At 40.2% G+C, this 26,289-nt stretch overlaps 1 protein-coding gene across 1 annotated transcript in view; it reads left to right on the plus strand.

The window, feature by feature from the left end:
• The first annotated feature begins 15,052 nt into the window (after window positions 1-15,052).
• LOC133618808 (cadherin-4-like) overlaps window positions 15,053-26,289 on the plus strand; it is a 628,483-nt gene continuing 617,246 nt past the window's right edge. The window contains exons 1-2 of the mRNA XM_061979541.2: window positions 15,053-15,340; window positions 19,390-19,501. Of these exons, the coding sequence (XP_061835525.2) occupies window positions 15,284-15,340; window positions 19,390-19,501 (169 nt within the window). The 5' untranslated portion in view covers window positions 15,053-15,283. The remainder of the gene's footprint in view (window positions 15,341-19,389; window positions 19,502-26,289) is intronic.

A 26,289-nucleotide genomic window follows, 5' to 3' on the forward strand; every position in this document is an offset into this window, starting at 1 on the left:
TTATCCAGAGAGCAAGATGACAAGGCCCCTCAGAATATGCTTACAAATGACTTAGAGCGACATCGCCTGTCTCCTTGACTCTCGTTTACCGCCATTAGACTGAGGCAGCCTGCCTGTTTACTACTCCCTGGGCTGGAGTTTATTTGGCAATTTTGAATAGAGTAATATAAGAGGACATAATGAACAACCCTGCACACAGTACAGTGGCAAGTTTGGATGCGAGTTTGGCAGATTGATGCTGTTTTGGAGATGGCCGACACTGTAGTTGCTTGCCACTCTGACAAGCTCTGCTGACTGAATTTGATGACTGAACTCGCTCCTTGTTTTGTGTGGTGTGCTTTGATTTTCAAATAGGAGCTGTGTGCTGGCCTTTCTTACAAGGATGGACATGTATGTGTCATTATACAACTGAGAAACGTGTATTTTTGAAAAGATTCTTTCACTTTCAAAGGGAGTTCATAAGTCAGGGTCGGTGATCTATAGAGACTTGAATAGGTATAGGAACATTCAGAAACTGCATCATTGGAGAGCAGCAAGTCCTGAAATCATGAGAACAACCTTAAATTCATTCTCAGAAGATTAGCTGTAAAACCATTTAGATTTTGGTTCCAGAGATATAGTTCTGCAGTTATATCGTATTTTTCGGACTATAAGGACCCTTTCATTTTCTCAAAAATCGACAGTGGGCCTTATAAACCGGTGCGCCTAATGTACGGCATAATTCTGGTTGTGCTTACTGACCTCGGAGCAATTTTATGTGGTACATGGTGTAATGATAAGTGTGACCAGTAGATGGCAGTCATACATAAGAGATACGTGTAGACTGCAATATGATGGCAGTAAACAACACCAAAACTTTAAATGTTCCATTGAGAATATAGAACATTACACACGGCACTCAAAAATCTGTCAAAATGTTTTTAGTACAACTTCGGTAAGCTATGAAGCTGCACCGCTTGATGGATTGTCGGCGCATTAAACACACAAGTATTATTATGGTGCTTGTATAAGGACCTATTTGCAGAAGTATTACCCGACGTTTCGTTTAGCAATATTATGCAAAACCAACTTTTCTTACCTTCTGGTACCTACTGATGTGTATTTGGGATCTGCATAAGTCCTGAAAATGTGCGTGTGTACGCAATTGTAGTCCGTGCCGACGCCATAGTCATAAGTTTCTTCTTTTTCTCTACCTTCTTATGTGCCATTCATCTTCCGCTGTTGCCATTTCTAATATGAAGTAGCGTAAAGTTATGTCTTTATATCTGTCAGTATACTAGCTGTCAAAGCACTTAAAACTGTAGTAGGTTTACATCATTCATCCACGGAACTTTAGTTAGTAGAGGGTTCCGGTCTGACGTTTTTAACGGGACACATTAGTGAGCCACGTATGAGGAGATGCTCCTCCGTTATTGATTTAAGTAGTCTGAATGTCACTAAAACAGTTAGCTCCATCTTTTGACACGTTTCCGACTTCCGTCCTTGCACGCTACACCGCTACAAGAAAAGATGACGAAGAGAAGACGCTGTCAAAGGTGAGCCACGTAGGTAAGACCGCCCACAAAACGGTGCATCCTGAAGAGACGCTCAGAAAGCTACTTGAAGATGGTCTGTAAAACATAATCTATGCAACATTTTCACCAAAGAACCACCATCACATGTTATGTAGACCACAATATAGTGTTTTAAATGTAGAAAAAAATTATAATATGACCCCTTTATTGCGCCTGATAGTCCGGTGCGCCTTTTGTATGAAAAAAAGACCTGAATAGACCCACTCATCGGCAGTGCGCCTTTTAATTCGGTGCACTCTATGGTCCGAAAAATACGGTAGTGATAGTTGGTTAGAGAGATTAGTTTTGCAACTGATGATTAAGGTTTTTTTTACAACTTTCTCAAAGTCACTAGATCAAACGAGAACACCCGCAGCTAAATTATGTTACCATTAGTGGCTAGAAAAAACATATTTATTTGTAAAAGTGTTTATATTTTTCACAATTACTAATTGTACGAATACTTCAAGCATTCACACGTAATTCTACACCATTTTCTTATATTTCTTATTATTTTTATTTCATAACTTTTCATTCTCCTGGGTTTGATCCCCGGCCCGGGGGTCTTTCTGTGTGGAGTTTGCATGTTCTCCCCGTGACTGCGTGGGTTCCCTCCGGGTACTCCGGCTTCCTCCCACCTCCAAAGACATGCACCTGGGGATAGGTTGATTGGCAACACTAAATGGTCCCTAGTGTGTGAATGTGAGTGTGAATGTTGTCTGTCTATCTGTGTTGGCCCTGCGATGAGGTGGCGACTTGTCCAGGGTGTACGGCGCCTTCTGCCCGAATGCAGCTGGTATAGGCTTCAGCACCCCCAGCGACCCCAAAAGGGACAAGCGGTTGAAAAGGGATGGATGGAACTTTTCGTTCGCACAGAACTTCATTCTTGTTCATCTGATTCACACTGTTCCAACTTCAAAATGGTCAACCTATTGAGGAATAGCGGGCTCTACTTCAACAATTCTCCAAAAAATTCCCAGAATTCCTAGTTTTCGGGTACATTTTTCCAATTGAAAATGAATGGGCAATTCTTTAAACTTCCACAATTTCCACATTTTTTGACCAATTCAAACCATTCTACCTTCAACACAGTCCACTCATCCTTTTCAAACTAGCACATTTTTAAGTAAAAAAAAAAAAACACTAGCCCTATTTTCACCATTTGTTCTTTCGGTTTCATGGTCTACATTTTTTATCTAATTTCCACCATTCCACCATCAAAACATTCCACTTACTCATGTTTTTCCGGAAATTCCAGGAACTCTGGAACACCGATTCTCCATTACAAAGCCTTATTACGTCAACATTTCTCGACCAATTAAAAAAATTCCAACACTCAACCATTCATCGCATCCACGGCAATTGTGCTAATATTTATATTCCCACATTTCCAGGAAATTCTTATTCCAATGAATGGACAATATTTTTAAATTACACAATTTTCTACATTTTTCAAGCGATTCAAACGATTCCAACTTCAACACATTTCACTATCTTGAAAATTCAAATGACTGATTTTGTGAGTTAAAATATTCCAGGAATTCCCCGAATTGCCAGTTTCCCAAAGCCCTATTTCCAACCTTTGTTCTTTTGGCTTCTGCATCCACATTTTTCTAAACAATCCAACCATTCCACACATTCCAGTCATCCTGGACATTCAAACTAACACTTTCTCAAGTTCCCCCCCAAATTTCCAGGAATTCCTAGAATTTTAACAGTAATTCTCAATTTAAAAAACGTTATTTCAACATTTCTCAACCAATTCAACCCATTCCAACACCAACCAATGCAACTCATTCAGGACATGCTATTTAACGCCTTCAAAAAATTCCCACTTTTCCTGAAATTCCTAAATTACCAGGAAATGAATGGGAGTTTTTTCAAAGTTTCACAACTCCCACAATTCTGAACCCATTCGAAAATTTCCAACACCAACTTGTTCAGCAGATGACTTTCATGGCATAGTACCATCTTACAAGTATGTTAACTTTTCTAATGTTGTGAAGTGAAGTGAAGTGAAGTGAATTATATTTATATAGCGCTTTTCTCTAGTGACTCAAAGCGCTTTACATAGTGAAAACCCAATATCTAAGTTACATTTAAACCAGTGTGGGTGGCACTGGGAGCAGGTGGGTAAAGTGTCTTGCCCAAGGACACAACGGCAGTGACTAGGATGGCGGAAGCGGGGATCGAACCTGCAACCCCCAGGTTGATGGCACGGCCACTCTACCAACCGAGCTATACCGCATGTTAGCATGTTGACATTGGTATGTTAATGTTTTATAGAAGCATTAAGCTAATTATGAACGTGCTACCCTTAAAATCATGGATTGTGTTATTTGGTTCCATTTTAGCAGTAAGCATAGCAATGTTAGCATTCTAACGGTTTATGTAAGCATTTTAGCTAATTGTTACCCTAATAGTCATTGATTTAGTTACTTGACACCATATTAGACGTATGCTAGCTGTTCCCTTGTTACCATGCTACTATACTAGAATTTTTGCTAACTTTGTACTTTTTTGTAATCAAATAAATATGGATTTTGTTATTTGCCGCTATCTTAGACGTATGCAAGGTGTTCCCCTGTTAGCATGCTAACTTTGTATGTTAGCATTTTAGGGATTTTAGAAATTTAAAGCTAATAATCATAGAAGGAACTTCTTGGAAGTATGCCAAGTCTTGTAATTATACCAACATCTAGCATTTCAAGATTTATACTAAATTTCAGGACAACTTCTGCTCTTGACCTTTCAAACTTTTTTTTAACTTTTAAACAAATTCAACATTCAAACCATTTTCACAACCAAACCATTTCAACATTCAAACTATGCTTACATTCATTTTACATTCCATCAACATCAGTTCAGCTTCATCATTGGAGCATTCACACACAATTTCTACAGAAATTGCTTCGTCTATCCATCCATCCATCCATTTTCTACCACTTGTTCCTTTTGGGGTCGCGGGGAGTGCTAGCCTGGAGCCTATCTCAGCTGCATTCGGGCGGTAGGCGGGGTACACCCTTTACAAGTCGCCACCTCATCGCAGGGCCAACACTGACAACATTCACACTCACGTTCACACATTAGGGCCAATTTAGTTTTGCCAATCAACCTATCCCCAGGTGCATGTCTTTGGAGGTGGGAGGAAACCGAAGTACCCGGAGGGAACCTACGTAGTCACAAAGAGAACATCCAAACTCCACACAGAAAGACCCCGAGCCCGGGGAATCGAACCCAGAACCTTCGTATTGTGAGGCACTCTGTGCCACGAAGCCTTTCCTCGGGCTACCACCCTCAGACCAACGGTCAGACAGAGCCGGCAAATCAGGATCTCGGGACCGCTATCCACTGTGTATGCCACCAGCAGCCAGCCTCCTGGGCCATTAACCTACCATGGATCGAATTCTACTGTACTGTCATGTCTTTTTTTTTTTTATTAATCAACATAGAAAGAACACAAGATACACTTTCAACTAGTGCATCAATCCAAAAAATCCTCCCTCCCCCATTCACACTCATCCATACCCACTCACACAAAAGGGGTTGTTTCTTTCTGCTACCAATATTCTGGTTCCCACAACATGGACAACACGTCTGCAAGGGACACAGTCCCTGAAGCACACATGATTGTATGTGCTGCTGGTCCACTAACATTTTAATTAATTACTATTTTTTATGTCATTATTTTTATATTGTTTTACTTTCTTTTTTATCCAAGAAAATGTTGATTTATTTATCTTAGTTTTTTTTAAAAAGGACCTTATCTTCACCAGACCAGGTTGTCAATGAAATTAGATTTGTTTAAAGGGTCATGTCTTTGTTGCTCGCTTGCCTTCCCATTATTTTGTCCCTGCTGTTGTCTTTTGTTTCTCCTCCTCAGCGTTACCTTCCTCGGTGGGGCATGGCCTAATTGGACACACCTGGTCCTAATTTATCACTGGGGTATTTAAGCAGGGCACTGGCAGCTTGTTCTCACTGGTGTATTGCTTTATATGTCATCCACCACACATACTTAGCTTCCACGCATCTGCCGCAGGTCAGTCTTGATCCTTTTTTACTGTAACCTCCATACTTTGCTCTCCTTGCCAGAGGTTGAGAGTTGTTCTTCTTTGAACTGAACATTCCCAGTGTGTTCTGGCTTTTCCCTTGCCGAATTACTTTGATATGTGAGTTTGACAGATAATATACATTTGCGAAGCTGCCACACAGGTTCATTAAATAAGCAATTAATTTATGAAATAATTAAATCATGAAATGATTAAATATTATTTTGTTATCAAACTATGAAATAAGTAATACAATTGTGAAATAATTGAATAAATAGTACCGTATTTTCCGCACCATAAGCCGCCCTGGGTTATAAGCCGCGCCTTCAATGAACGGCATATTTCAAAACTTTGTCCACCTATAAGCCGCCCCGTGTTATAAGCCGCATCTAACTGCGCTAAAGGGAATGTCAAAAAAACAGTCAGATAGGTCAGTCAAACTTTAATAATATATTAAAAACCAGCGTTCTAACAACTCTGTTCACTCCCAAAATGTACGGTAATGTGCAAATGTGCAATCACAAACATAGTAAAATTCAAAATAGTGCAGAGCAATAGCAATGTCACAACACACAAAATAAACATAACGCTTACTTTCTGAAGTTATTCTTCATTCATAAATCCCTCGAATTCTTCTCCTTCGGTGTCCGAATTAAAAAGTTGGGCGAATACGGGATCCAAAATGGCCGGCTCCGTCTCGTCGAAGTCATCGGAGTCACTGTTGCTATTGTTGTCCAGCAGTTCCGTGAATCCTGCCTTCCGGAAAGTTCGGACCACAGTTGAGACCGATATATCCGCCCAGGCATTTACAATCCACTGGCAGATGTTGGCGTATGTCGTCCGGCGCTGTCTCCCTGTCTTAGTGGCGCAGGTCATCTTGTTGCTTCAATTCTCTTGCTGCTGCTCTATTTCCGTGTTCTACTGCGTGACTTATTGCCTTGAGTTTGAATTCTGCGTTGTACGCGTGTCTCTTAATAGGAGCCATTTTGTGGTCTTTACAGATGTAAACACACAAATGAAATGAAACGTAATATCCGCGCGCTTCTTCTTCTACGGGGGCGGGTGGTTGCTTACAGTAGAAGAAGAAGCGCTTCCTCTTCTATGGGGGCGGGTGATTACCTTGGCGGTTGCTTACCGTAGAAGAAGAAGCGCTTCCTCTTCTACGGGGAAAAAAGATGGCGGCTGTTTACCGTAGTTGCGAGACCTAAACTTTATGAAAATGAATCTTAATATTAATCCATATATAAAGCGCACCGGGTTATAAGCCGCACTGTCAGCTTTTGAGTAAATTTGTGGTTTTTAGGTGCGGCTAATAGTGCGGAAAATACGGTACATGTATTTTATTTTATTTTACAAAAGTTAACAGCACTTTTAATAACACTTTTATTCATTGAATTCAAATTCTAATTATTAATGACGCATTTAAGTCATGATTTCATGATGTATTTATTTGTTTTAGTCTGTCCCTTTTTGACTTTCCACAAACTTTTCCCCCAAGTTCAAACAAAGTCAATAATTACTATAAATGTGAGGGAGTAAACCACTTGACAGAACAGAGGAGATAAGAAGACACTACAAAAAGAAGAAGAAAAATAGTATTTAACCCATAATATTTCCACTATATCCTCTCTCTGCAACAGTCATGACATTGTCAGAAGACCTTCTTCAGTGACAGTCACATTGTCTTTGATAAACATGTCAAACTGCCAACTGGCTTTGAGATACTGACAATTAAATTTTAGGATTAAACATATGTTTTGCAAGTGGAGCAGTCAACTCTCCTGAATCACTTCCATTTTGGTCTTACCCACGTTCTTAAGACAATTCAGACTTTTCTCACCTTATGTGTTTACCCATTGTTGAAAAATAGTATTTTAGCGGTTAGTGTGTCACAGGGCATTTCAATTAAAGTATCATTGTGTTTTTTTTTTCCTTCCTTGGGAAGTTCTTGCTCAGTTGAGGGCAGACGTCCTCGAAGGCTAATTATCAGTGTGTGATAAGGGGTGCCTATTGTCAACAGTGGGTCAACGAATCCAGGATTCACTTTTTGTATCCAAATGAAGATGGTATGTGCATTTCCCCCCATGGCCGAAGATCATATCGATTGGGTTGGCAAGTTTTGTGTTATTATGATGAAATAAAACAAACCTATAATTGCAACTTCAAACATCCCCCAGCCTTGCTTGGTACGCTTGATGGAAGCCCAGACATACCGTATGATGTCATTGTAAGCAGAATTTGAAACATACTGTAAAACACGTTTCCTAATTAAATGTTTAATATAGTGTTTACATGTCTGCATGCAGTACCTTCAAATATTACGTTTCACTGGAGCTGTTGCAGATATCGTAATATTCCCACAATAATTTATAAAATGTTATCTTCAATATCAAATAATAATCCTTGACTGTTTGACATGAACACAGTTTTGAAGGAAACAAATGTAGAGTCGTAAAAGTAGACAAATTCCCAATGAATTTGAAAAAAATAGTAATGTCTTCTGCACCGACTGTATATTGAGAATTTTGCCTCAGCCATCAAGCCTCGGGTATAGAAAAACAATGGGGTTTCTACTTGTCAGCATATCATTTACTAAAAAGGTTTGGCTTGAAAGAAACAGTTAAAGATCCAGCAGTCCAAAAAGTACGTATTTAGTCCTGAAACAACAACATTGCGGTTAATGTGCATCTTATCACTCAGGTTTTCATACTTGCCTCTATAAAAATCAAGAACTGTTTAGTGACCCGGATCATGGTAAGAAAATATGTATAAACACCTTGTTTTATTTTCTCTATGCCTTCACAAAACCCTGTGAATGTATTTCTTCTATAGGGAGACATTTTGGTCAGATTTGGTTACGTTGTGATCCAAAGGATGACTTATGTCTGTCTACTCATCACACCTCTTTAGTTGGGATGCACTATGTTGTCCTAATCCACCAGCCCTCTCTAGCGTACTTAAATGTTGATACCCAGTCACATGAACATTAATTTAGTATAGATCATATGTCATTTTATTAGCAGTAAAGTGCAAGGAGCCATGGAGCAGATGTCATTAACCAATTAATGTATCCAGATAGAGAGCACGTGTTATTACCAGATATAAATGGGGCTATAAATTCTGATGTTTTGTTGACTCATCCATCCATCTCTTCCTCCTCCTCCAGGGAGAGTGTCGCTCTACGGCAAGTGCACCTAATTTTCTCCATTTGCTACCGTCATGATTAATGGCTCCAGGATGGTTTTATCAATGGCACACCTAGTGATTCATTCATTTTTCTTGCATGGACAGATTTTTGAAAAGGCCAAAAAGACAAAAGGAGGTTTTATAAAGTGTTGAATCACTGTTCAGGCTAACAAAGAAGCTGTCAAATGAAGTGCAACCAGAAAGACTAATTGTGTTTGCTTGATACAGTCGTACAGTGAGATGGAAGAGTGGTGAAGAATGCTGTCTGTGGTTCCAGGGTTTCCAGTTGGGTATGCTGTCACAGGTATAGTGATTTGAGGGGTGATTAATGTCCCCACCGTCCTCTTTCTGAATCACTCTGCATTCATGCTTATGGAGCTTTTGAGCTATAGCCACCCAAACTGTTCTTGTGAGCACTTCAGAGCTATCTATCCTGGTGTGTCAATGAGAATTTTGAGAAAGATGAGGGACCAGACCAGAATTACACAAGAAGAGCTGGTTAGTGATCTCAAAGGAGCCAGGCACACAGTCACCATAAAAACCATAGGCAACACACTTTGCTGTAATTGGTTGAGATCCTGTAGTGCCACAACCCCTGTTCAAGAAGGCACGAATTGAGTGAACACCAGAATGACTCAGACAAAGTTTGGGAGAAGGTGATGTGTTCAGATGAGACCAAAATGGAGCTCTGGGGCGTCAACTTAATGTGTTTGGACCCAAAGAAATGCTGAATATGACCACACCATTGCTTCTGCCAAAAATGGAACTAAAATATTTTTGGTTTGAGTCTGTTATACTGCTAAGGCAGGGGTCGGCAACCTTCACCATAAAAAGAGCCATTTGAGCCCATTTCCCTCCAAATAAAACCCACCGAGAGCCGCAAAAACTCTGTTTGCTCCCTATAATGACGATAACGCCACTTATAGTTTCACTACACTTATGAAACAGTATTTATGAAATCAAACACTAGACAGAAAACGACTCACCAAGTTTTTTTGCTCTGATCACGTTTCCGCAGCAGTTACAAAACTGCTCTTTTTTGGTCATCTTCAGGTTATTTCTTTCCGCAAATACTTTATCTTCTGCAAATGTCTTTAACATTTGATTTTTGTTGTTTGCTATTTTCTCCCCACATATTAAGCACACACATGAACCAACCGACCATCTGATGATGTCCATACAGCTGCATAAGCTCGTTATCGCTCTGTGATCACAGCGCTGCTAAAAAATAGGTCCTTAATGATTATTACCATATTTACTGCTAACAATTGTTGCCTTAACAATATCATTAATACTTGGTTAATATTCAGGTCATTAAATGTCAATGGCTTTTTGTTGGTGCTTTTGGATGGGTATGTAGAGGTCTTTAAGGGCAGAATTACCTAATTGACTCCATTGTAAGATGTGAAGTGAAGTGAATTATATTTATATAGCGCTTTTCTCTAGTGACTCAAAGCGCTTTACATAGTGAAACCCAATATCTAAGTTACATTTAAACCAGTGTGGGTGGCACTGGGAGCAGGTGGGTAAAGTGTCTTGCCCAAGGACACAACGGCAGTGACTTGGATGGCGGAAGCGGGGATCGAACCTGGAACCCTCAAGTTCCTGGCCGCTCTACCAACCGAGCTATACAAGATGACATTTTTTTACAGGTTAGAATTGATTTAAAAAACCTCATAAGGATTGAGAATTATATGCAAAATTCCCCAAAAATTACAGTTCCCCTTTAAGGGGTTCTTTATATTACGTTGCACACACCTTTACAGTAGGTGGTAGTACGCTGTTAAAACGCAAGTAATTGACTATTGCTTGGATTTACATTAAACAGGCCGTCTTTTTCTAATGGATTTATTACAATCTTTCCAAGCTGGATAACGTTTGCTGTAGTCTGGAACAACATGGCACACAAACAACTATCAGAAATGTAGCCAATATTACATACAGATAATGTGTCATGAAACAAAAATAAGATAGATACACAGAGGACATAAGTAAAGGAAATTAAATAAGCTCAAATATACCTACAAACGAGGCATAATGATGCAATATGTACTGTATGTACAGCTAGCCTAAATGGCATGTTAGCATGGTTAGGAAGTTGGCAGACCTGTCAGCGATCCTGTTCTGTCTCCCTGTAATGTTTGTCTGCTCTTGAATGGGATTGTGCTGAAAATGTTAATTTCCCCTTGGGGATTGTGGAAGTCTCTTGTTTCTGGGTTCTTTGGACCATCCACCACAGACATGACAGCTGCATTCAGGGTTTTGAACAGTGTTTTATTTTTCAATAAAAAGTCATTTTTGTCCATTTCATCTTGAAGCACAAACATATTAGACAGTGGGCTTTTTTAACAATTAGGAAGGTTTGTGTTGGATTTGTCCTCCTACAGAAACCACATAAAACCCCCCCCCAAAAAATCACCCCATTTTTTTCTATTTCCATACATTTTTTAAAAAGCTCCATGGAGCCACCAGGAGCCGCATGTGGTTCTAAAGCCGCAAGTTGCTGACCCCCGTACTAGATAGACCTACTTAATAGTTTCAGAGCAACATCCATACATCCATCCATTTTCTACCGCTTGTCCCTTTCGGGGTCGTGGGGGGTGCTGGAGCCTATCTCAGCTGCATTCGGGCGGAGGGCGGGGTACACCCTGGACAAGTCGCCACCTCATCGCAGGGCCAACACAGATAGACAGACAACATTCACACTCACATTCACATAATTTCAAAACTCAAATGAGTCAACCTTTTTGGGCAGGATGTTTTGTGTTGGAATGGTACGGAGCCCCTAAAGCAGGGGTGTCAAACTCAAATACAGAGTGGGCCAAAATTTAAAAGTGAACAAAGCCGCGGGCCAAGGTTGAACAAATTAACCTTTTAATAGGGACCCAAACAAGTTTTGCATTGAATATTGAACAAGCAAGGCTTATATAACTTTATAGTGACATGCAAAATCGAGTTTCAAATAATAATAATAATAATTAAAAAAATATCAATGGCATATCACATAAAATTTAAATAACAATTGAATGCCTCTTTTCTATTTGCAGCCTTCTTAGGTAAATATCAAAAAAAACTTTTTCCACAGGCTAATAAAACATTTGAATACAAAATAACAATAATGAATGAATCAAACATCCAAGCCTTGAAGTAGCAAGAGAAAGTGCATGAATAAAACGTTAATTTTTGCTCAGTTTGCTACACTGATTTGCTTTAACACTGAATATGGAACAAGCAACGCTTATATAACTTAATAGTGCAAAATCAACTTTCAAAAAACAAACGAAAAAACATCAATGTATATTAAATACAATTTAATAAAATGGAATGCCTCTTTTCTATTTGCAGCCTTCTGAGGTAAATATCAACATTAACTTTTTCCACAGGCTAATAAATTTGAAAATAAAACAACAATGATTAATTTAACCATTCAGGCCTTTTTACTGTTCAGTTTGCAACACACTGATCTAATCTGATGTGTCCAAGCCAGATACCTGCCATCTTTTCTGGGATGCTAGTTCATTAATGTCGGGGCTCAGGTGGGCGGGGTTGGGGGGGCGGGGTTTGGTGGTAGCAGGGGGTGTATATTGTCGCGGCCCGGAAGAGTTGGTGCTGCAAGGGGTTCTGGGTATTTGTTCTGTTGTGTTTATGTTGTGTTACGGTGCGGTGCGGATGCTCTCCCGAAATGTGTTTGTCATTCTTGTTTGGTGTGGTTTCACAGTGCGGCACATATTTGTAACAGTGTTAAAGTTGTTTATGCGGCCACCCTCAGTGTGATCTGTATGGCTGTTGATCAAGTATGCATTGCATTGACTTAAGTGTGTGTAGAAGCCGCATATATCATGTGACATAGGCCGGCACGCTGTTTGTATGGAGGAAAAGCAGACGTGACGACAGGTTGTAGAGGATGCTAAAGGCAGTGCCTTTAAGGCATGCCTCCAATATTGTTGTCCGGGTGGAAATCGGGAGAAATTCGGGAGAATGGTTGCTTCGGGAGACTTTCGAGAGGGGCACTGAAAATCGGGAGGGTTGGCAAGTATGAGTATTAGCGGTGAATGCGGTGTTACAGCGGCACCACCGCTGTATAATACCGGCGGGCCAGCTCTAATGTTAATTTGATATTGCCTCAAGGCCAGAGTTTGACACCCATGCCCTAAAGGGACTGGGAGGGAAAAAAATGTATTGCGAGATCTCTCTAAAGGTTTTTTTCCTATGTTAGTGAACCGGAAGTAAAACTGACAAAGCGATGGAGGAGCCTACCCATCATCCTAGGGAGAAGTTTATTGATTTCTTTTTTAGTATTGGCCTGACATATAAAGACATCAAATCGTATTATGGTCCCACAACAGAACACAGATGATGGGTAGGCTCCCGCTATGCGAGATCTCGCAAAACTATTGCGAGATCTCGCCAAAAAGTATTGCGAGATCTCGCCAAAAATTATTGCGAGATCTTGCAAAACATCCATGTCCCCTTAAGGCAGATCTGGGCAAATTAAGGCGCGGGGGCCACATGCGGCCCGTTGAGCTTTTCAATCTGGCCCGCCGGACATTCCCAAATAATTTTTTAGAACTTTAAGATGGAAAGTGTAGCTGCCATTATGATGTGCAGTCATGTTTTCTAATGACCGTAAGTCTTCAACTATACAAAGTATTTCAATGGTTGGAATCTGCGCTTTGGGATGATATACCAGTTACTATGGTGATCTAATTAGTTACAATGGTAATCTAATTAGTTACTATGGTCATCTAGTTAGTTACTATGGTAATCTACGTCACAGCAGCTCAGACGAGGACCCAAGCAGTGTGGGCGGGAAGCGTTTCCACAGACGCGGAAGGAGATTTTCACAACAAAGTTCTAAAGCTTAGTGATATATCAGATATATCAGATTGTCGGTGGGTTTATTTTGTACCCTACGTGTTCATATTTCACTGTTTGTTGCATTTTTGTTGCGTTTCACTTGATTGTAAAATATGTCGATCGAAAGGGGGGTGTGGCATTTATATTTTGTCAATATTCAGTGTTTTAACGTTCATAGAAAAATTTAAAACTCCATTACGTTTTTAAGGCGGTCTGTCATAACGTTTTTAGCAATCAATCAGAAATTATTGTGAGGTTTTGTATTTGTGTTCCTAAAATAGATATACCGGCCCCCAGACACATTTTTTTTCTCTAAATGTGTCCCCCGAGTCAAAATAATTGCCCAGGCCTGCTTTAAGGGCTCCGTAGAATGGTACCACTTGTATGCTGATATATTGGGTGAGAATACAGTGCCATCCATTTATCCATCTTCTTCCGCTTATCCGAGGTCGGGTCGCGGGGGCAGCAGCCTAAGCAGGGAAGCCCAGACTCTCCTTTCCCCAGCCACTTCGTCCAGCTCTTCCCGGGGGATCCCGAGGCGTTCCCAGGCCAGCCGGGAGACATAGTCTTCCCAACGTGTCCTGGGTCTTCCCCGTGGCCTCCTACCGGTTGGACGTGCCCTAAACACCTCCCTAGGGAGGCGTTCGGGTGGCATCCTGACCAGATGCCCGAACCACCTCATCTGGCTCCTCTCGATGTAGAGGAGCAGCGGCTTGCAGCGGATGGCAGAGCTTCTCACCCTATCTCTAAGGGAGAGCCCCGCCACCCGGCGGAGGAAACTAATTTCGGCCGCCTGCACCCGTGATCTTGTCCTTTCGGTCATAACCCAAAGCTCGTGACCATAGGTGAGGATGGGAACGGTAAATTGAGAGCTTTGCCTTCCGGCTCAGCTCCTTCTTCACCATAACGGATCGATACAGCGTCCGCATTACTGAAGACGCCGCACCGATCCGCCTGTCGATCTCACGATCCACTCGGAGGAGTTCAAGTACCTAGGAGTCTTGTTCACGAGAATACAGTGGCGTTTTGCAAATATTCTTACAAGTTATCACTTCAGTGCATCTGATTTGGTGGTTTTCCACCATTTTAACTCCCCTACCCATTGCTAAAATCAAATGTAGAATCACTGCTATGCTCCATTTGCCTTAATGTGAAGCATATTCGGGGTTTTACTCAGTTGCGAACCAAAACTCTGCAGAAGTTTTGATGGAAAATGTGGAGATGGATGCAAAAAAAAAAAAATGCGATGCAAGGGCAGCGTGGCTGGTGGCGTTCCACTCAGTGTATGAGTGCATAAAGAGGGGTGATGTCTGTGTGTGTGTGTGTGTGTGTGGGTGGGAGTGTGTGTGTGTGTGTGAGAGTGTGGGTGGGAGTGGGGGCTGTGAGTTAGGCGAGTAGGCTGACGGTGACTGCGCCTTGGTGCGGAGTGGAGCGCTCACCTGCACATCACAGAGTCGCGTAAACTTAGGAGCAGCTGAGCGCTACAGACGGAAGAGTCTGACCCAGCAGAGGAAAGGAGAAGATTTCACATACATTTTTTTTTTTTAAGCGGGAAAAAGATTTCGAGCTCTCTCTTTTCTATTTGCGGTCCCTCGCCCAGGCTGCCGTGGCTGTCGCTCCTATAAGCCCGCCGCCGCGATGAGGACCGACCTGGCTCTGGTCCTGACAGCAGCCCTTCTTCTTGACACACTGCGGGTGAGATTTGTGGTCATTCTTTAACCTGGCGTTTAGTTTGTGGAGGAGCAGGGGAGGGTTGCGTGTCACATGGCGCCGTTTCATGTTGTCAGAAGCGGGTTCATGGGAGAAAGTCTCGCCTTCGCGTTGTCGCTCGGTCGGTCCGGTGCCCGCGAGTGTATTGACACCACAGATTTCTCAATTCTCACACAAATCCTAATCTAATCTAATGACGGATTTTAGGGACAATATATGAACGGAACCATGGTCTTCTCACCACCGGTCTGCAACAATACAATAATTACCTCTCATTTTAGTTCAATAAACACATTTTTCATCTGTTCAGAATTTCTGTGGACCTGCAGTAACACACTTTATTAGTATTTTACACAGTCGTGTTGGTGAAATGTTGTCTAAACAGCGCAGCAAGTTAACATATTTCTCATGTTTTATTTCCAAGGCTGCCGGTATGTCAGCCTTTGTTTGCAAACTTTAAAAAAAAAAAAAAGGACATACGCGCTCCTACATTTTTACTCTCTTAAGCCAGCATTGACGCCGAAATGTGACTGCGGACTTCAGAGGCCCGGAAGACTTGGGTTAGGTCGTTTAATTTGCAAACGCTGAGAATTAAGCGCTGTATGTAATTAAGTGTGTATTGTCATTTACGCACGACAGCGCGCGCGCGCATTCACGCACACGCGCACACACACACACACACACACAATCTTGTATTTGTTACCTTCTTGAGACCTCTGAAAAATGCCTTCCTCTTTAGGACCCCCCCTTTCTAGATATATAAAGATTTGTATTTACTACATTAAAATTAAATATTAAAAAAAAACGTTGTGAAAAGGTCACAATTTCACAAGAAAAACTGCAAATTTTGGCGGTATTATAATACAAGTCGTCATTTTACTCAACGCGAGCCAACGTTTTACGAGAAAAACTAAACATTTGTGCAATATTATGATAAAAGTTGGAATTTTACAAGAAAAGCTTATATTGTTGGCAATTTTATGAAAAGAGTCGTAATTTTACTCGACAAAAGTCACAATTTTATAAGAAAACTTTAACATTTTGGCAATATTATAATAATAATCATCGGAATTTTACTTGGCAAAATTATGACAAAAGTCAGCTGTTCACCTGCCGTCTTGTTTAATCATACACGGCTGCCTTTACACCTGTCAATGTTTACTTTTGTATGCACATTAAATCAACAAAAAATCCTGACTTTGGAGCAATGTTCACGGACTCTTGTATTTGGCTCTCTATTAGATGCAATGGTTTTCCGTATCAGGACCATGATTTTGGTCCTTACTTGTTCACCGGTCCTCATATGGAAGGTATTTTTCCTAGTTGATGTCTCAAGAAGAGTAAAAGTACAAGCACACACACACACACACACACACACACACACACACACACACACACACACACACACACACACACACACACACACACACACACACACACACAATCTTGTATTTGTTACCTTCTTGAGACCTCTGAAAAATGCCTTCCTCTTTAGGACCCCCCCACCCCCTTTCTAGATATATAAAGATTTGTATTTACTACATTAAAATTAAATATAAAAAAAAAAACATTGTGAAAAGGTCACAATTTCACAAGTAAAACTGCAAATTTTGGCGGTATTATAATAAAAGTCGTCATTTTACTCAACGCAAGCCAACGTTTTACGAGAAAAACTAAACATTTGTGCAATATTATGATAAAAGTTGGAATTTTACAAGAAAAGCTTCTATAGATTGTTGGCAATTTTATGAAAATAGTCGTAATTTTACTCGACAAAAGTCACAATTTTATGAGAAAACTTTAACATTTTGGCAATATTATAATAATAATCATCGGAATTTTACTTGGCAAAATTATGACAAAAGTCAGCTGTTCACCTGCCGTCTTGTTTAATCATATACTGCTGCCTTTACACCTGTCAATGTTTACTTTTGTATGCACATGAAATCAACAAAAAATCCTGACTTTGGAGCAATGTTCACGGACTCTTGTATTTGGCTCTCTATTAGATGCAATGGTTTCCGTATCAGGACCATGATTTTGGTCCTTACTTGTTCACCGGTCCTCATATGGAAGGTATTTTTCCTAGTTGATGTCTCAAGAAGAGTAAAAGTACAAGCACACACACACACACACACACACACACACACACACACACACACACACACACACACACACACACACACACACACACACACACACACACACACACACACACACACACACATTAATGACCCCCTAGTTCTCTGAGCCACTATAGCAGGGGTCACCAACCTTTTTGAAACCAAGAGCTACTTCTTGGGTACTGATTAATGCGAAGGGCTACCAGTTTCCATCCATCCATTTTCTACCGCTTATTCCCTTTGGGGTCGCGGGGGGCGCTGGAGCCTATCTCAGCTACAATCGGGCGGAAGGCAGGGTACACCCTGGACAAGTCGCCACCTCATCGCAAGGGCTACGAGTTTGATACACACTTAAATAAATTGCCAGAAATAGCCAATTTGCTCAATTTACCTTTAACTCTATGTTATTATTAATAATTAATTATATTTATCTTTGTGGAAACACTGATCATCTTAATGATTTCTCACAATAAATATATATAGAAACAGATACATATCAATATGCAACACTTTATTTTTATATTTTCTCTAAGTGCACATTTTTCAAATTGAACATTTTCAAATGATCACTTCTAAGACAGTCTTGTGAAATCACAATATCCCGTTTGAACTAGCTAGCCACTGACATTTTTTAACAAATCATGAATTACTTTGCACAATGTTTGTACAAATAATAACTCATGTATAATACAAAAGTCAACTCTCAAATGTTTAACTAAATCATGTCACACTTTGAACTGGACACCAAATCTGTTATCTGTTTCTTTGTCAGTTAGCGAAGACCAAGTCTTTAAAATATTTTCTTGGATTTTCAAATTCTATTTGAGTTTTGTCTCTCTTAGAATTAAAAATGTCGAGCAAAGCGAGACCAGCTTGCTAGTAAATAAATACAATTTAAAAAAAATAGAGGCAGCTCACTGGTATGTGCTGCTATTTGAGCTATTTTTAGAACAGACCAGCGGACTACTCATCTGGTCCTTACGGGCTACCTGGTACTCGCGGGCACCACGATGGTGACCGCTGCACTATAGATTATTGTTATGCATGCAGGCTGCATTCAGTGTTTAAAGTGTTTATACAAAAGTGCAGTTTTTTTAAATTTTTATATTAGAGTTAGAACATGTGTGCAAGCCTCTATATCAGGGGTGTCAAACTCATTTTAGATCGGGGCCACATGGAGAAAAATGTACTCCCAAGTGGGCCGGACTGGTAAAATTACAGCACGATAACTTAAAAATAAAGACAACTTCAGATTATCTTCTTTGTTTAAAAATAAAACAAGCGCATTCTGAAATTGTACAAATCATAATGTTGTTGTTTTTTAATTATTTTTTTTTACAATTACCTGTTGCGGTTAATAGTATATATACTTTGTGTTATTTATATTTTCTGAATAAAGTATGGGATAATGTTCATCAGTCATTGGTGTTAATTTTCAATCTATCAAGATACAACAATTATATCAAAATCAAATTACAGTATGTTATTTATGTAGTTTGATAATTTTCCTCACCTGATGTACTAACATGTGGTTTATTTTGTACATATGTGGCATCATCTACAAAGATACAAATAATTGCTATTGCGACATCCAGTGGACACATTTAGAACAGTTGTTTCTTTCATTCAAAAATTTCCGGTACATTTTTATACTAAGCAAATTCATCCCGCGGGCCGGATAAAACCTGTTCGCGAGTCTGAGCCGGCCCTCGGGCCATACGTTTGACACCCCTGCTCTATATCATTTGCTCACCTGCATATTTATTGGTCAAACCTGATTAGAGACTATGTAGAACATATTTCTTCTCAGGATATTTTCTGAGACCAGAAATCTCTGGACAAGAAAAAAAACAACATAAATAAACACATTCAAAAATATCAGTGCCTTACACTGCATACTCGTCTTTCCAGGGGAATAATGGTGAGCGTCTTTCCAAAGGTCCCTGTCGACCTGGCTTCTCCCAAAGCTTCTACTCTGTCTTGATTCCGAGGAATGTACTGCAAGGCCAAGATGTGCTTAAAGGTAAGGGGTGCTTTTAAATGGCGTTTTATTTATTTATTAAAATTTTTTTTAACTGAGTAATAAGATGATTGTAAGACAGCTCCAGCTCTGCAATCACATCAGCGAGAAGAACCGCTGTGTTCAAAACTCGTCCTGTTTTTTTTTTTATGATTATTGGGGCACATCTGGAAAAGCAATGCAATACTTTGGTAGGATCAAATTCAGTCACATGGTCATTATATGCGGTCATGCCGCCATATAAAACAAAACCGAACTGCACGGATTGCCTCACATTTTCCGCCTCACCACCTTGATTGGTTTAACAGTATACATTGTCACCATCACACCGCGACGTCTTAACGTGCTGTATGTGTTGCTCCAATTACACAACCAGCCCTGCAAGTTTTCAGGCCCGATAGTGCAGGAAATGGAATCGACATCCTGTGTCTAATCTGGCACTGCTCCTGCCAATGTGGGCTAATTGCAATTCTCTATTGATCACTGTGCTTTTTTTCCTCTCATTGCTCAGCTAAGCTGTATTGTTTAGCTGTGGGCATACAATAGTTCTTTTGTGACTGGCCTGTGTCGTCGGCAGCTGCATAGTATATTTCTCATTCTCCTTAGCTGGGAGAATCCTGGCTGTTGTACAACCGTCTCGACTCGCTCTCTTGTGTGCAACAGTGTTTACAGTACTGTGGATTGTGAGACCAATAGGCTTCATTTGGGTGTAAATCATGAATCTTTTTGTCGAGTTGATGTTTACTGCGGAACTTTGGTGTAGAACGCAGCATCATTGTGTTTTAATGTCATTGTGTAGATCAGTGTTTTTCAACCACTGTGCCATGGCACACTAGTGTGCCGTGAGATACAGTCTGGTGTGCCATGGGAGACTATCTAATTTCACCTATTTGGGTTAAAGATATTTTTTGCAAACCAGTAAATATAGTCTGCAAATGATGTGTTGTTGTTGAGTGTCGATGCTGTCTAGAGCTCGGCAGAGTAACCGTGTAATACTCTTCCATAACAGTAGGTGGCAGCCGGTAGCTAATTACCTTGTAGATGTCGTAAACAGCGGGAGGCAGTGTGCAGGTAAAAAGGTGTCTAATGCTTAAACCAAAAATAAACAAAAAGGTGAGTGCCCCTAAGAAAAGGCATTGAAGTTTAGGGAAGGGTATGCAGGAAAAAACTAAAACTGAACTGGCTACAAAGTAAACAAAAACAGAATGCTGGACGACAGCAAAGACTTACTGTGGAGCAAAGACGGCGTCCACAATGTACATCCGAACATGACATGACAATCAACAATGTCCCCACAAAGAAGGATAAAAACAACTGAAATATTCTTGATTGCTAAAACAAGGTAGATGCGGGAAATATCGCTCAAAGGAAGACATGAAACTGCTACAGGAAAATACCAAAAAAAGAGAAAAAGCCACCAAAGTAGGAGTGCAAGACAAGAACTAAAACACTACACACAGGAAAACAGCAAAAAAGTCTAAATAAGTCAGGGTGTGATGTGACAAGTGGTGACAGTATACCTACTTTGAGACAACAGCTATATTGATGCATGCTTGGTTTTGGTTTAAATTCATATCCAACAATTTCGTTTTTTAATGATTTCTGCTGGTGGTGTGCCTCCAGATTTTTTCAACGCAAAAAATGCCTTGGCTCAAAAAAGGTTGAAAAACACTGGTGTAGATGATAGGTATGCCTCGAAGTTTGCACTCCATGTGGTAGTGAAGTCATCAGTCCAGCAGAGGGTGTCAGAACAATCACCACAACTTGTGGTTTCTCATGAGCAAAATGATCTCAGGGAGATGCAATTGTAATGTATTAAATTAAATGTAGCGTTATTAATAATAACTCTATTTACCACAGGCTGACGTTTTCGGCTGTAGTTTCAGCTTCCCTCAGGGCAAAGGAGAACATTGTTACTTTGTTTGGCTGAACAAGAGAAATCTCAAATATTTAAGGAGACATGATCGACACAAAATTTGGTTAGTGCCCATGTGGAGGGGGGCTCCTTTTTAAAATCCTCTGTATAAGTCAACTTAAAGCTTCTTAGATTTATAAAATAAAAAATTCAAGTGCACTTAAAGGCTTATCAGTTGCTTTTATCAGTATTTTATTCTAAAGCAACAGCAAAGAAAATGTTTAAATGTTTTTCTTGTGGTTTTCTTGAGCTCTATTTTCTTAATGTATCTAATAGGCAAAAGAGATAAGAATTAGGAAGTTAGTCAGAGCATGCGATTAGAAAAGATGATCTGGAAAACCTGCCAAGATGGAAGATGGAAGGAAAGATGGGTAAAGGGAGGCAACTGACCTTTTGGATGACTCGTTTATATGCAAGAATAGAGAGAGGGATAAAACATCAAAAAGTGAAGCTCATTGAGAAAGCTGGAAAGAGAGATTTGTGGCATGCCTTCATTGCCTATGTCTTCAGATACTGAACTTAGGGAGAGAGAGAACGCAACAGGGAAGGTCAATAAATGTACTCTACATTGTGAACACTAACAAAACTTAAAATAGGTGAATGTTTTAATGTGCACCAAAGTCTGAACACACACACAGTAACCAGGAACAGAGATAGCCCAATGTGTTTTAATTATTTGCTATAAAAATAACTAAAGCAGGGAAATAATCGATTTTTAGATGCATCGCAATTCCAACATAGACGAATGTAAAATTAATTAGTAAACGTCAAAAATTAAATATTGTTTACTGTAAATAAAGTATTGCAGACAGTTCTAAAATTTGGCTGATCATAGCGAGCCACCTCACAGAGAGATCCAACCTGCTCCTTTACTCTAGGGCACTTATGTTTCCAGTTTTGCACACATTTCCATAATTTAATAAATTTAATGGGAATTTATCCAACTGTTTTTTTTTTATTACAAATGTACCCTTTTTTTAAAAGTTGCAAGTGATTAATGCTTATTTAGTGAAACAAAAAAATTTAAAACTGCATCAATATATATAAATTAAAGGTACATCAATAATGGATTTTAAATCGAAAAGTAGCTCCTGAATGCTATTAGTAATTGAATCGTGAGGTGCCCAAAGATTCCCACCTCCAAAAAGAACTGTACTGTTTGTGTAGTATGTGAATGTGAAAACACTGACTTTGTCTTGGTGTGGCAACCTGAAATCATCTTGTTTTGTCCGTAGCACAGGTGGCTCAGTCAGACACGTACAGTATGTTGAGTTGTTTAATGTTCTGTGTAGTTTTTATATAAGCTCTGTTCAAATATCCTTATTATAAGCCATGGCACCACCAAATGGATTCTACTATTTAAACTAGTTTGAAGGTTTTACTTTAAATGGAATTACTTACCCTTTTCACAAAATTTCATTCAGACTCAAGACTTCATTATGCTCCAGTGTGGTCACTACATCTGACCTTCTGACAGCATCTTGATCCTGTTAAAGCTCTTCAGCGGGGGCTGAACCTGTGACTTGCAATTCTCTGCCAAAATTCTAGTAGCAGTAGGGGTGAGAATATTTGGGCACCTCATGATTGGATTACAGCTAAGTGGCTACGATTTAATTATAAATCGATTATTTATGTATCTTTAACTATTATGCGGTAGCGCTTTGCACCATTTTTGGTTTTCGGATGTGATCCCGCACAGCATAGATATATAGTACAGTATATGTAGAAGACTGACAAATATGTGAGCACTGTAGCAGCCTGCTAAGCAACGTGCCTGTCACTGCACGATCAGTACCGGAAGAAAACATTCAGTCCACGCATGCACAAGAAGTATGTCACTTCCTGTGAACTTCTTTTTTGGCAGTTATGTGTGAATGTTGTCTGTCTATCTGTGTTGGCCCTGCAATGAGGTGGTGACTTGTCCACGGTGTACCCCGCCTTACGCCCGAATGTCACTGCTACCAAGATTTTATTTTTTTAAATAATTATCTGAATAACAATATAGACAATTGCATACAAAACAAACATTATATATTGAAAATAGTATTTTCAAACGGTTAGCGGACACACAAACAAAACAAATGACAAAGTAATCTTTATTCACATCATTTACATCAATTCACAACACATCCAAAGTCTACTTTTTGTGTTAGCCTGCAGATATGGATTTATGTGAAGCACCTTGTTTGAAAAATAAACATTTAAAGAAAACCTATGATGCATTTAGTCTTTTTTGACTTATGTACTGTATACTGTTACCCTCGGGATCTTTCTGTATGGAGTTTGCATGTTCTGCCCGTGACTGTGTGGGTTTCCTCCGGGTACTCCGGCTTTCTCCCACCTCCAAAGACATGCACCTGGGGATAGGTTGATTGGCAACATTAAATTGTCCCTAGTGTGTGAATGTGAGTGTAAATGGTGTCTGTCTATCTGTGTTGGCCCTGCGATGAGGTGGCGACTTGTCCAGAGTGTACACCACCTTCCGCCCATGTGCAGCTGGGATAGGCTCCAGCACCCCCCGCGACCCCATAAGGGACAAGCGGTAGAAAATGGATGGATGAATGGATATACTGTTACAATGTTGGATACTCATGTTAACCAATGCCAAAGCCTCAATTCATAAGGTTCATGCTTTTTGGCATGAGCTTGCACACTGTACATGGGGTTTTGCAGTCTGGCTACATTGTGATGTCATCAGGCTGGACGTACTTATTTCAACATTAAGTTGAGCTCGCCACCAGAGCGCGGGAGTTCCTCCTCCTCTGCTTCAGGCTTTAAGGAAACACAAACAAAGTATAATTGTGGTATGTGCTTAATAACATCTACGTGCAACATGCAGCAACAATAATGCTGCTAAAACAGCCTTTTTTCTGCAGTCTGAATCTATCGGAGACTGTGCAGGTGTACCTAATGATGTGACCGGGCGACTCGACATATGTTTATGAAGTTTTCTTTCGACCGTGTCTGTAAAGAAAATAGCAGTGACGACTTGAATATATGGGCAGCACAGTGGAAGAGGGGTTAGTGCATCTGCCTCACAATACGAAGGTCCTGAGTAGTCTTGGGTTCAATCCCGGGCTCGGGGTCTTTCTGTGTGGAGTTTGCATGTTCTCCCCGTGACTGCGTGGGTTCCCTCCGGGTACTCCGGCTTCCTCCCACCTCCAAAGACATGCACCTGGGGATAGGTTGATTGGCAACACTAAATTAGCCCTAGTGTGTGAATGTTGTCTGTCTATCTGTGTTGGTCCTGCGATGAGGTGGCGACTTGTCCAGGGTGTACCCCGCCTTCCGCCCGAGTGCAGCTGAGATAGGCTCCAGCGCCCCCGTGACCCCAAAGGGAACAAGCGGTAGAAAATGGATGGATGGGATGGACTTGAATATATATATATTTAAACAGTGTACATTTTCAAAAGATAAATTATAATCATTTTGGAGAGGTTAGGCGTGGTGGAATCTGTCAACCCCTCCAGAATCAAACTATTTGCAGACAGACTCAAAACGGTTTACAAAAGTAAATATTATCTTTTTAATTGTTTTAAATATAGATTCAAATCATCATAGGTTCCTTTTAATATAAATAAACTCGGAACTCAGTTGACATAATTTTTTTATGTACACCTTGTTCATTTTCATATTATTGTTAAAATTTTTTACTATGCATATTTTGCTTTTTATACAAAAACAATGAGTAAGACATTCAACTAACACAGCACGTGACGTAGCTCTGTGGTAAAAATTGCAAGTGAAGGAATTGTCATTGGCATACAAATGTGTCTACTGGTAAGGATTGTGTGGTCAATCAATCAATCAATGTTTATTTATATAGCCCTAAATCACAAATATGTCAAAGGGCTGCACAAGCCACAACGACATCCTCGGTACAGAGCCCACATAAGGGCAAGGAAAAACTCACCCCAGTGGGACGTCGATGTGAATGACTATGAGAAACCTTGGAGAGGACCGCATATGTGGGTAACCCCCCCCCTAGGGGAGACCGAATGCAATGGATGTCGAGTGGGTCTGACATAATATTGTGAGAGTCCAGTCCATAGTGGATCCAACAGTGACGTGGTGAGCAGGCATCCTTGTTGTTATGGTTTTTGAGCCTTCTAAAATCATGGAATGCCCAGCATTTTGCCCTTCAGCCGCCGTTTGCCACAGCACGTACTGAAAGAGGTGGTTTGTATCTACCCTTTTAAATCTAGGGTGTGCACATTACAGTAATGTCATTGTGTAAATAGTATTCTCTCTCCTGACTTATAAATCTATTTGCTAATTTTCTGTTCTTAACTGTTTTCTCTCTACTTTAACACGGTGTTTAAAGGTGTACAATGCACTTATTCTTCTCTACATTTTAGAACCAGCTGTATTTCTTTAACATACTACAATAATAAATAATCGATATTCCGAATGTTCTGCGTCCCAATCGTGATCGAAGAATCAATCATTTTTCGCAACGCTAAGGGGCAGTGTATTCCTTAGTATGAGCAACCACAACTCTTGTTGACTAGCTATTTATATTTTTATGTCATAGTAGTGAACAATTGTAACTAAGATTGTTGCTGCAGCTGGAATTAATCAATTCGAAACTATTTTGTTGTACAATTATCATTTTAAAAATGGCCCTTTTGCAGGAATGAGGGATAAACAAAACAATCTAAAATAATTACAGCACTGCAGACCGTGTTGCTGTTGATGCGAGGTCAGATTCTTTTGAAGGTACAGGTCAAGCTTTACCGTAGAGTTTGGAAGTGGAGGCGCGATTCCTTCATGCTGTAACATGATGAAGCCTTTAGTTGTGTCCTCTGTCGAAGATGGTAACATTTGAAACATGCACAGGCTCCACTGTAATGTTGCGTTCATGTGTGTCTGAGGA

This window comes from Nerophis lumbriciformis, linkage group LG01 (genome assembly GCF_033978685.3).
Source record: "Nerophis lumbriciformis linkage group LG01, RoL_Nlum_v2.1, whole genome shotgun sequence".
Taxonomy (NCBI): Eukaryota; Metazoa; Chordata; class Actinopteri; order Syngnathiformes; family Syngnathidae; genus Nerophis; species Nerophis lumbriciformis.